The sequence below is a fragment of the Nestor notabilis genome, unplaced genomic scaffold (assembly GCF_000696875.1).
Source record: "Nestor notabilis isolate BGI_N333 unplaced genomic scaffold, ASM69687v1 scaffold4896, whole genome shotgun sequence".
NCBI lineage: Eukaryota > Metazoa > Chordata > Aves > Psittaciformes > Psittacidae > Nestor > Nestor notabilis.
In genome coordinates, this window is record NW_009934120.1 from 52,719 (window position 1) to 66,108 (window position 13,390).

General features: G+C 41.8%; 1 protein-coding gene across 1 annotated transcript in view; it reads right to left on the reverse strand.

Annotated features, from left to right (window-relative positions):
• FHDC1 (FH2 domain containing 1) overlaps positions 1-12,912 on the reverse strand; it is a 30,317-nt gene extending 17,405 nt beyond the window's left edge. The window contains exons 1-3 of the mRNA XM_010017164.1: positions 12,430-12,912; positions 5,785-5,846; positions 5,081-5,183 (exon numbers count right to left, since the gene is read on the reverse strand). Of these exons, the coding sequence (XP_010015466.1) occupies positions 5,081-5,183; positions 5,785-5,846; positions 12,430-12,912 (648 nt within the window). The remainder of the gene's footprint in view (positions 1-5,080; positions 5,184-5,784; positions 5,847-12,429) is intronic.
• Positions 12,913-13,390: the final 478 nt, after the last annotated feature.

Below are 13,390 nucleotides of genomic sequence, written 5' to 3' on the forward strand. Positions count from 1 at the left end.
CAGTTCTCAGTTATTTTTGAGCTACCAGCAGCACTTACTTACAAATAGTGGGATTTTACTTTATGGCATCAAATAGGTATGTTGCACTCCTATGCAGGATCTTTGAAGAGTATAAATCCCTACACCACTCATCCCTATATATGCTTGTAATTAAGTATTTCCCTGCATTCTGATAAGTCAAGTATTCCCCAGGTTATAGATGAATAAGTAAAGCCAAGTGCAATAATCCAGAGGAATAAACATCACCATTGATGTTCGGTTTCTTTTTATTACTATTATCTTATTACTATTATCATACTACTATTATTATATTACTATTATTTTATTACTATTTCCACACCACTGCAAACATTCAGGGAGAATTTACACTAAAGAAAGAGAGTTAAAAAAAATACCAAAATCCCAAAAGATTTCACAGTGGTATCCAACTACAAGGGCACGTGGGAAAGCAGGTAACATATTAGGTGGGGAGGCACCATGGGGCACATGCCTGGGCAGTGGCAAACCTCTATCAGCAAATGATACAAAAGAAAAGGAGAAAAACCTGCAGCTACCAAAGGGGTGAAGAAGGAAGCAGGAGATGAAAGCTGAGACTGACGGATGTAGCCACATACAGCACTAGCTAAGGAAACGACGGGGCAGTTAACTACAAAAACATGGTTTGATAAGGGTAGAGCTGACAGACAGAAATAATTCCAGTAAAGCAGGTGACAGATGACTAGGGTTTTAAAACAGAGTATATGAGCAAAGGACAGGCATCAGACATTATAAAGGAAGTTAAAACACTGTGTTGATAACCTGGGCGTGCATGTGTGTGGGTAAGCTGATTAGCATTATGATACGCTCCTTTCTGTATGTATTTAAAGTACAAATTCTAGCTATTCCAGCTCATTTAACACTGGACTCTCTCAACTTTTACCAGTGTGGGCTTGCTCAAGAGTGTGATGATAGCACATAAAAGCAAAATAAAGCTTCTCCTCTGCTTTGGTCAGATGTCAGTAAATGACAGCTGTCAGCCATTTTAACAGGGTGTCATTAAGAAACAGCTAGGAATCTTTTTAGAAGTGGTACAGCAGAAAAGGTGATTGCTTCAGTAAAGACAAAGGCTCCCTAGAAAAAAAAAACCCAACACACGAGCTGCAAAAGGGATGAAGCAGAGGAGATTCCAAATAGGCATTTCTTCCTCTTACAAAACTGCTAACCACAGTAAGGTACAAACTGCAGGACTTCTAACATGGCTTACACTAAACCAGTGATCGTATCTTACTTATTAATGTATGGAGAATTTTTATACTTTTTCTTGGTCTGTTTTCTTTAACCACATCATGGCTGGGCTGGTGCCACACCCAGAGCCCTGAACATTGAGTGGAACCCTGCAGCAAGCTCCACATTTACCAGCTTCAAGAACTTGTCAAGTTTTTCAAATTAAACCTTTGAAAATACCCAAATGTTTTCAGTTGACAAAAGACATCGCAGCGGTGCCAATATTTCAATAATGGCCTCATTCACTTCGACAAAAACATCCAAAGAGCCAGTACTTGCCATTTATACACAAAATCCCAACAGCTCTAATAGCTGTTCAGATTTTTCATAGAAAACAGCTAGAAAATTACTAGCACTGAGACCTATTTCTGCATATAAACGTAAGGAAGAAGTTCTTTACTGTGAGGATGGTGGAACAGGTTGCCCAGAGAAGTGGTAAATGCTCCATCCCTGGCAGTGTTCAAGGCCAGGTTGGACAGAGCCTTGAGCAACATGGTCAAGTGTGAGGTGCCCCTGCTCGTGGCAGGGGGGTTGGAACTAGATGGTCTTAAGGTCCTTTCCAACCCAAACCATTCTATGATTCTATGGTTACAGTACTGCAAAAAGGTTATTTTAAAGACAATGGATGTTAAATCTATTTGTTAGCCTGGGTACTTAGCCTCTGCTGTCAAAAAGCTGTTCCATCTCAAAGACACTAGAATGTCCATCAGAAGCCTGAAATAATATAGACTGAGATTATGTAAAATGTCACATACGTCAAACCGGTGACCAGGGCACATTCAGGTAACGTGACTATGTATCACACTTCTTGGTATCACCAGTGTTAATATTCACACTAGATAAACTGTAAAGGTTGCCGGTGAAGAAAGAAGAAACATGATGGTCCAGAGTTGCCCCTTGTACAGTTACGACCAGGAATGGTGCTCCTCTCTCCCCGTCCCTGCACTTTCACAGACCAAAGGTTTATGGTACTGTATGAAAGAAAAAGTAGATGACATCTCCAAACGCAGTTACTGGGGCGGAGCCAAGTACTTGGCTCTCATTCCAACCTGTAAGAGAACTGTGCTATTGGGAAATGGGACTGTAAATACCTGAGCTGCTGAAAAGAAGTGTACACAAACAGATACTGCAGAAGCCCACCCATGGTTACACCAAGACAGTTAGCCCTGGTAACTGAATAACAACCAACCTTTTAGGATCTGACTGCTTAAGTCTCTGCCCAGAGTAATTCTCAACCCCTACAAAAACAAAGCAGGTCTTCAGGAGAACAGGAAGTATCTAAGGGTAATCTCAGGGAACCCTTGATGAGGACAGGTACAATATTCTGCAGAGACAGGCCAATGCGATGACACTTTGTCGAAGTTCTCTCATGTGATACAAGCACCACATCAGAAAGAAATCAGGGACCATCAAACAGAATAGGGAACAGCAGAACAAGTAACACCACTTCATCTGATCTCTCTAGTGATTTTGGATGATTTACCTGTGGAGAAGGACTGTATAGTTCTGGTGGCTTCCCCCTTAGCAAATGGCGAATCGCTAATCCAAGTATTTGGACTAGGTATTCAGACTAAGAGGCAGACAATAAACTAACAAAAAAGGAAAGGGACATACAAGGAGAACAATGAACATATATTTCAGCCAAAAAAAAATGAGAAAAATGAACAACAAAAGTTCTGAAGCTCCTAAAGAGAATGAACATTTTACCTGACTAAACTAAAATTTTAGGAGCCACAGCAGTAAATTGGTTATTGGACCCACTTATTCTTTGAACACTTGAAGCATGTAGGACGTGAAGGCACTGAAACATTTTTCCATCCCTGCTGAAGCATCAGTCCCTAGCGCTCAGATCTTCTCCCTGTCCTGCCCCTCCACCCCAGCTCTTGAGGAGAAAGCTCCCAAGAAGTTAAACAAATATGGGGAGAATAACAAAGGGAAAGGGGATCTTTCCCTTTCCTGACAGTCAGCAATGAGATCTCTGAAGCATGGAACTAATTAAATACCTACAAATACCTGTACACTGGGAACAAGCCTCTTTCTAACCTTCCCTTGGGCACACCAACAAATCTAACATCTAATGCCCCTTAATTTCTAATACTCCTCTGCACTGTATGATTTCTTCTATTAATTTCTCAAGTGTCTTCTTAAAAACACTTCTTAAGTGTCTCACCCCACTTGAGGGGCCTGTTGTCAAAAAATCTAATAGGAAATTAATATAACTTTTCATTTTTAGCAGAACCTACTGGATATCTAAAGCATCTAGCTGAGTACTGCAGATAAAATTCTGATAAAATTCAGCAACTTACATTACAATTCTAGCTGAATTACAACATTTACATCACACAGGAGTACATTATTGGAAAGATTTTCTGCTTGTCATAAAGTAACAACCAAGATCTAAACCAGAAATAAGAACAGAAGAAAAAACACCATTCTTTCAGTCTAATTTGCTGAATTTACACAAAGCTAACTAGGAGTCACTTCCTTTTACTGTTCTCCTCTGACTCTTTCAGAGGAAGGAGATAAATTCTGTTCAAATACAGGAGCAGGTACTGAAAGTCAAATAAAGAAGGAAGGGGGAATAGTTTTGAGCTCCCAGAACTATGTCACCTATTTTTTTTTGAGATTAATTACATTTCAGGCTGTTGATACTCCCCAACCCCAAAAAGTATATTCATCAAATACAGTAACACAATACTGTTTTTACAAGATTCCCTGCAAAAGCAGCCCAATTTAGGATTATATATTCGACAGCAAAATGATACAAGTTTTGCTGTTGACTGGATCTGAGGTTTGCAGCTGCACAAAGGAAACAGAGTGTATTGACAGTATGACCTTGAAGTGGTAAAGCATGTGTGTTGAGGTTGATCTGTATGTGGACATTAACTAGCAATTTTCCCAGGTTTCAGCCATCACTTTGATGTGAAGCACTCAAGCAATTCTAATGCTAATTTTGTCAAGTTTGTGGTACAGATTTCTCTCAAGTACATACAAATGGCTCAGTGCAAGTATGTGAGCAGACAAGGAACTCTGCATCATTAAGCAGGGCTCCCAGGCCAGTCGATGAAGCTTCACATCTTTAATCATGTGAATGGACTTGAAGGTTGGAGCTGGGAGAAAGCAGCACTTGCATGTTGGTCATATGGTGAGTATGGGGACATTGCAGAAGGTGCTGCTGGTAATTCTGTGCCTCTTAACATGTCTTCTTTGGAACACTAAGCCATGTTAGCAAATTCTATGGGTGCTGCACAGTGCAGTAACCCTTCTGTTCTGTTGGAACCCAACGACCCAGGTGCGGGAGCGGACAGATGCCAGATGCACCAAGCAGGCAGCAAACCAGAAGGGAGAAGAGACAGTAGCATAGGACTACCAATATTCAGTTTGCAGGCACTGCAGTGGGAAAGCATGAGGCAGATGCCAAGAAGCAAAACTTAATTTGCATTAGGATATACTTTGATTCCGAGTTCTCTGACACCACCACCAGCCCACCTCAGCACACAGGAGGGTTCCAAGTCTTGCTAAATGTTTATGGGACAAAAGGTACAACGTAAGGAACATCAGAGAAACAAGAATACCTTTATCAATACTTTCATGAAAAAGCACCTTACAAGTAAGTGAAATTACTTGATGTGAAGGGAATGACTACACTGCAACCTTAATACCACATGTCAAATGAATGTTAAACCTTTGCACTCAGCAGTTTCCCATCCCTTGGCCTCAGGAAGGCTTTGGGATTCCTCTTTTACAGACCTTCATCTCGGAACCCCAGGCAGTAAAACTCTACAAAAAATAAGTTCCATGTAAAAGCAGTGTTTACCTCCTCTGCTTCTGGTAATAATTTAAGAAATTCATGCAGCAGTTCAGAACCATAGGGCTCACTTCGTCCATGATAAATATCTTCAATGATGGATTCAGCAGACCTTGAAAAAACAATTGAGCATACACATTTCTAACACTTGCAAGGTGAATAGTTAAAAAGAACCAAAACCCCATGCCAGGGCTACTCAAACAAATTATAATGAGGTTATGTAGCAGTGTCCACAGCAGGACTGTTCTAATACCACTTTCAATGATGCCATTACTGAAGGGCAACATTACCAGTGAATAAAGATAACACTGAAACTGCTAGCTCTTAAGAAAAATTCCCCACCTCACCCCTTTCTATTAATTCTTTATAAAAAAAGGAAGCCAGTGAAAAGCAGCTCTCATGCCTTATTACATGAGGTATAAGGATGCCCCTTAACTATACCTGGAAACTCACTTCAACTGATCAAGAGTAGCAAACTCTAAATGTTCGGTGCTAAGTCATAATGGCACTTAAAACTAAACATGTTAGAAAACAGATTATGAAATGTAGTTACATACTACAAACCTGTGCAGAATATTGAACTCCACAAGGAACACAGCACAATATACAATAAATTTGATGAGAACTACATCTATAATGAGAACATGAGAACTACTACTATAATTTCACACATCCATAGCTTGCACTAGCTGCATGGAAAAAACAAATCTTACTTTTTGAACTGTTTGAGAAATATCCCAATATTCATACTTCTTTTTGCATCCAAAATGGAAATCTGGGAGAGAAAGCAAGAGAGATTAATGTACCAATACCTAAGAAAATAGCATATAATGCAGGTATCATTTCTTAAATTGTTACAGCTAATTTTTTGCAGTTGCCACCAAATCTCAGGCCAAATGAATACACAGAGTCACTTCTTATCAACAGTCATATATTATAGAACTTGCTTTTACCAGGGAAATACACAGCACGCCCACAACAGCCCTTTCCAAGTGAAGCACAAAAACCATAGCAACATTTATAGAAGGAAGGAATCAAGACAAGCTTTATTTCATTACAAAGTAAAAACATTCTTCTTGAAATTTCATAATGCTGCATCTGCAAAATGTTGCTTCTCAAGTAATACATTGTACTGCATTTGAAGGCCACATGGTTAGCGAGCACCACACTTCAAACCCCACTTATTTCAGAGGGTTTGTATCAAATGTGGATGGGCATTCTATGTGGAGGTCAGTACCCACTACTGATTTCATACATGCAAACTAACAGCCACGCTGATCCACGGAAAGGTAAGTCGATCTTGAACCAAAACCTGAGACAGATAATGCTCAAATCCACTTGCTTGCAAGCAGAAACCCATAATAAAGTCAGTCTCCCCGCACTTCATAAAGTTGATTTGCTGTATCATCTTATGTGTACAATTCTGGAGATTAAGAGACAAAGAAACCTCCGTGACATTAAATTTTTCCCCCTGACTAATTTTTGAAAATATTTAATGTTTTTTATACTAGTTTTCCTTCCTGTTTTCCAGCATACAAGTTCAAACCTGAGATGTTTGCCCTGTTTTAGTGAATCACATCCTAAAGGTTACAATTTTACCACAGCTATTTCAGTGATAACAGCTACAAAAGTCATGAGATTTACAAGGACAAGAGAATTGTTTCACATTAACAGTGCCACCCGACTGCTGCAACAGACCAACTCAGTACACACAGATGTTCAAGACTGCTGTTGGACTCGTGATGTTTGACGTTTTGGCAGCTGGAAAGGTGTCTTGACCTCTGTGAGAGGACACAAATTAGAAATACATATATAGACGCAATGTTAGCATTGTCACAGAATTGAATTAGCCTGCAGTCAGCTGGTGACAGTGATTAATGTGTAATCCTCAACATGCACCCAGGAGACAGCCTTTGCAGCTACTGAAAACAGTGAATCAGATTCAAAAGTTATGTGAAATTTTGGAATTTCCTCTCTTCTGAAACCAGCAAAGGCTAGAAAACACAGGATATATCTATCAGCATGTTAGTTTTAATTAGATGATTGCTAGCCTGAAGCCCTTCAGTTTTAGCATACACCAAGATAAGAGGACAGATTGTGGTTTATTCTCCTGTTATCTTAGGAGTTGAGAGGCCCCAAACAGATCACTAAGGAAAAGCCCCTTAACATAGGACAGGTTCAACTATCCCTCCTCCTGCAGTATCTAATCTTTTTCAAATGTTTTACTGCAGGGACCTCTCACTGACCTCTCAAACTGCAGCTCCAGTCTCCAACTGCTCTGGCCACTCCTGGTTCTCCGATTTTCTCTGCACTGTAAGTTTTGCCATCATGATGTGGCTTTTGGTTTGTTGTTTTTTTTTTAAAGCATATTCAACCTTCTGTACATATTATTTTCAGACACAGACAGTAACTGTTACAATAAGACTAATCATCAGTTGGGTAAACCTTCAGTTTCCACCGCACAACTCAGATTTACAGTACAACAAAACTGGAGAACTTTTCTAACATCTTCCCTTGAAGAAAAACAACAGATGGCTACATATACAGTTGCAGTTGCCTTATCAGTACAACATAAAAATGTCATAGCCGTTCTTAAGTACAAGGACCTTATACACACTTCTTGCTCTATGTATAACTCTATTTTTATCTCTGATTTCTTGTTCAAGCACACAATCAAAACACATGGTTCAGTTTTTGGTCACCCTCCGCTTGGTGTCCACTTCAAGATTAACAGAAGTGTTTGAAAAAGCTGTCATTATTTAACTACCTTCTAGGAGTGTCTAGATAAGAGTGCGAGGAGGAGAAAAGGGGAACCTGCCAGATACTCCATAACTACAACTTCCTACTTCTTGCACACAAATACAGTCTCTTCCATCTCACATTCAGTTGCACATTGGATTCATTATCTTGGCCTTAACATCTGTTCATAATGCCTACTCTTCTTCCCCACCGAGCTTTCATTTGATTTTGTCCTTGCAGAAAGCTGTCTGCATACGACTTCCTACCAAATTGTTGCTATTTTCCCTTTAAAGATTACCCCAGCTTCTTGTAAATTCTGCTCAGTTTGCTCCTATCTTCTATTCTGCATACTTTCAGCTCTGGTGCCCGCACAGCTTGTTCCAAATCTCTGTTTGCCACCTAATGAGACTTTTAAAGTGCTGCCCACCAATAATACCCTTGGACTTCTTGACTCAGAAAGTTACACTGGACTGTAATTAAAGACAGAGCACAGACTTTCCTAGCCTCATGAATCTGCTTCTCATCACCACAGTATTCAACTCAGCGTATTTCTGAAATCTGCAGCAGGCTCACATCATGTGGGGTTATAAGAGCATCAGCTGGACCAGTGTTCATCCACCACTGAGATATTCACTGCTGTAGTGTATTAAGGGAAGGGAAATTCAGCTTGAGTACCATGGTGAAGTTGTGATGATGGTAAGAGGAAAGCTACTCCTGAATGCTGACACAAACTTGCAATCAGCCTGAAAGATCAAGGAGTGTCTTGGGAGACACATGAAGCCCCACATCAATATTGACTTTGTGGTGAGTGCAGAAATGCAACAGGAGTCTCTTGCCATGAGATTGTCCATGAGGAACAGGAACATGACAAAGTGGATTTATGACAACTTTGTGAAAGCAAAACATTACATGTATTCTTTGGATAAAAACAATGGGGTTTCACATGGTTTAAAAATTACAGCAAGCATGGAACAACCTGGTGGCACAGGCTCAGTGCTGGAGGTTAGGAAGGCTATAAACACCTTCCTGCTTCAGCTTCCACTTCACTTACAACACAACCACACTGCCGAGTTTAACATTTTGGCCTCTATTCTCCAAGCCACACACACTGCCTGGAGTGGTTGAGGAAAGATTCACTTCCACAGTGTGGCAGAGCGAACCTAGCAGCTTACTACAGGGCTACTCTGCTCCATGTCATCCTCCATTGTCACGTTTCTAGCCTGCTCTTCCCCTCAGGCAGGTACTGGTACTCATCTCATTGGGTTTTTGCTGCGTTAGTCCTTTGCTGGATTAACAGGTTGAATCAAGCTCTCAAGAAGGCAGAATGAGCATCAGAGTCAGCACAGGTTAAATGGAGAGAGGGAAGGCTAGGAGAAGACAGAAGAGACACCCTTCCATCTTCCTTCTCTCGCCTTCTGTCACTAGCCTCTTGCACAGGCTCTGGAATTCACTGCACCCTTCCCAAAGCCACCAAAACTCACTAAAACACCAGAAAACTACTCCAATAGAATGCAAACAAAACACCCCAACAGCATTCTGCTGAGCTACTTAAATCTGTTTACAGAGGGTCCAATGTCTGCCAGATGCAGTGCACAGACGGGGGGAGGTGAGGGACAGGAGCAGAGGGGCAGCTCAAAGAAGAAAGCAAGACCAGCTCACTTGGCTGGCAACAAGCTGTTCTGTCCACTCTGCTGCCAGGCAAGATATAGCCTGGGTGACTGTATGTTGTGCTGTACTGGAAGTAAATTGGTGCATAAACTTACCTCTACACCCCTAATTTTTCAGAGGCTCAACTTGCATGAAACCATAGGGCAAATTAAGCCTTTAGTCAAGGAAACATGTTAATTAATCTCCTAAGGGTTTGGCGAGGGGTTGTTTACAAAAAGGAAAGCATTTGCTGTAGGAGCTTGACTCAGGCCTCCAAAGGGACTTCTGTTATAATCATAATGTTAAGTGCACCTAACCTGTGCTGGGCATCTAAATCCCCTGTATACATCAAAGGGACATGTGGTATTGTAAGCTCCTACATGAAAAGAGAGCTTTTTCCAAAACTGTTCATGATTTCCTTATCAACAGCGGTCTCTGGAGAAGGTACTAAACCCCTATCTCTACCACAGTCCCTAGGGGAATGCTCAACACTGGCTAAAGGGTCACTCTTCACCACTTCCACTGAAGCTATGCCACCACACCAAGGAGAACCGTGCTGAGCCAGAATAGCAGACTCTCCGGCCATGCAATTCTGGACATGTGCTGTCTTTTTCACGTTTCGATCTAGGTGATACATGAATTTATGCACTTGAGTTTGTCTTGAAGATTTGTTGTTAACATAACTGCACCAACTAGACCAATTCCACTATTTAAACTCCAAAGAACATTTTTCACTGCTAGACCACAAAGCACTTTATAAAGTCAATTGTGTGTTACACAAAAGGAACAGAGATACTGACACACAAAGTGTCTTGTCCAGCTTTCCCTGGACAAGGGGGAAGCCAGGGCAATGACACAGACAGGAACAGAACTGCAGCTTCCTCAGCCCCATGCTAACATGCTCTTCGCAAGGTCACACAGATGCTGTGTATCTCAGCCTGCCCAAACTCCTTTCAACCTCCGTAGGTATAGTGAGCTGAGGATAACCATCATACATTAAAGTAAGTGAGCAGCAGCTGACAGCACCAATGACGGAAATAACAAGCATTGCTTATGCTTCAAATGCCCGTACTCCTGCTGAGTGACGCCTGCAGTAACGTTAAGCATGTGAGCTGTTGCGTATCTGTGCTTCCGCACTTCCAATAACACATAGCTCTTCAGGATTATCTCCTTCCTACCTTGCTAAGCAGCTGGTAAGGCAAAGACCATTAACACACACAGAAATTGCTCACCGCTGCCTGACACGCTGCTGTGGCATGCTCTAGACAGCTTAGCAATGGAGTCGAACATTTTGTCACTTAAGTAGCGTAACTCAGAGGCAAGTCCTGTTGTCTCACTGCCTACCATATGCTATGGAACCCTGCGAGCCCTGAGCCAGGGTGGACAGGCATCAAGCAGTGGAGATGCACTGGAGCACCACATCAGCTGGAGGCAGATGCACAAAAACACTGGCTTGTAGCAAGGCAGGGTTTTGTTTCCAAGGCACTGTATCCTGGAGAAACCCTTGTTTTGCAGGCCTGTAACTGTAATCTCCCAACACTGCTCTTAACCTCACCAGGATGCCGAGTTTCAAGCTACGCATGAAAATGTATGAGTTCTGGAGCATGCTGGGGTTTGCTCTGCTACTGTACGCTGGGGGCAGTTTATAGAACTCATCATCATTTTTTACTATAACCAGATCTTCACCACACACCAGTCCTGAAAGGGGGAGGTGCTAAGGAAACACACAGGGCTGGAGTTGTGTACATCTGTATGCAGCACAGGAAGTCCACTCACTGCAACCCTGATTTGAAGATGAACATAGCCTGAAAACAGCACAGAGGTTAATGACTACCTCTGACAATGGCCCCAATTACTCCTTCCCGATGTCAGGGTTTCAGAGTCTGCAATACACACGGCTGTTTTAAACCCCTTATTTTAGTCCATGTACAACATGCACACTATCAGTACATCAGTTTCTGACCTTGTCCCTGCCGATCTTACTTTGACATCATCTCCCAAGTCCTGCAAGACACCATCAACTTCAAGCTCCTATTTACTTCGTAAAAACTGATGCATCGTTACAACTCTTAACCCTGTGCCCTCTGTATTTTGTTTACTAGCTAACACGTATGTAGACACACACCGGTGATTAAATCTACATTTCAACCTTCCAATTACTTCACAGAATGATCGCTTGAGACAATTCAATTCAGGCTTCACAAAGAGGCTGTCTATAAATCAGGATCTAAGAACTAGAAAAGCTACTTAGCAGTTCACTGGGGAGTGTTTGAACCTGAAAGTGCTTGGTATAGACCTTCTCGCCTCAAGAACAGAAAGCAGTAACAACCTTCAAACCTTCCTGGAAGGTTATTTTAGTGTTCAGAAAAGCAGGGTAGATAAAATAAAAGTTTTCATTAGCAGGAAAGCAACATTTATGGAAGTTGAAACTTTAAAATTATCTCAATTAAATAATAAATTCCCCCAGCCACTATATTATGTTTTATTTCCAAACGGTCACAGTGGTACTTCCCTTCCTTGATGCCTCTAGGGCATCATGGGTATATACAGCATTAACCCTTGCAATAGGATTCTCTTCCCTCTTGCCTGCTTCATGTTCGCACGTAGAACATTTTGTTTGCACAACAGACACAGTGGAAGAGCTGAAAAGTTACAATGCACTCATGTTTCCACCGAAAACTCAAGAGCTATCCAACATGAGTGAACACAGATGCCTTCAGCTCCCTCCACTTATTTACATTAACAGGTGATGAAATCACAGCACTTAGCAAGTTAAAATAAAACACTGTTAGCTCCTTCAACAACAAATCTGTGCCACTAAGAACAAAGAGGTTCCCGCTCCTTCAAATCAACACAAATTTGACATACAGATGAAACATGGCAGAGAGAAGATGACAGAGGCAAGTGAGAATTCACACCAATTCCCACAGCATGATGTAAATTTAAAAGAGAGGTTTGACTTCAGTTCTTACCTCCTCTTTAGTCTCTTTAAATGAAGACTTTAAAGACCGACTTCGGACGTCTTGGGGCTTGATTTCTTCCTGCTGCCCAAAAAGCTCCTCAATTGTCTTTGTGTCAATCTGATACTGCGGTCTTGCAGCAATCGTCCAGATATTGGTTTTGCCACGGACTTGCTCCTCAGGGATGGTTTTCCAGAAAAAGCTCCGCATCCGTTTCTTTTTGCCATGGCTGTCATGCCCGTTCATCAGCTGTGGAGGCAGAGGTATGTTTGGCCCAGGCAGTGGAGGGGGTGGAGGTGGTGGTGGCGGCACCCCCGGGGGGAGTGGAGGGGCTGGGGGTGCCCCTGCGAGGGGACATGGTGGAGGGGGCAGCGGTGCTGCAGGCTGAGAAAGCTGAGGTGCTGTCGTCGTATCCTCGTTCATTAATCCCGTTGCAACTGGAATAGCCCCATTTTCTTTATCATTGACCAAGGAGAGACAATTCATAACATGCATTTTATGGCCTCTCCAAAGAGGAGAGTGTTACTTCCTTGGATCAGTTTGAAACATTGAATAGTGAGTGCAGGAGCAACCAATCTCATGAGCTCTCAAACTCTAGTCTGCCAGCAGCAGCAACACAAGAGGGGACTGTACCATCTTCGCAACCTGCAACAAAGGACAATAGGAAACTCAGATCAGAGGGACTGGATCTTGTCCCTCGCGCTGAAAAGATGCTAAAATTAAGGTATAAATTACCAAGGTTTTAATCCGGAAGGGAAATTTAGTGAATCAAAAGTCTTTGCCAGGGCAACAGTACAAAATTTATCCACACTAAGATTTCAAAGAGCTTCGGGTAGCTAGATTTCAAACAGTCAAAAAAATGTAAGTACTAACTAGGGTACTGGATTAACTGGATCAAACAGACCCCGTTTGAATCCTTTTAATTCATGGCTTAAATCCAACCTGCATCAAAATAATGAACAGTATGCTGATG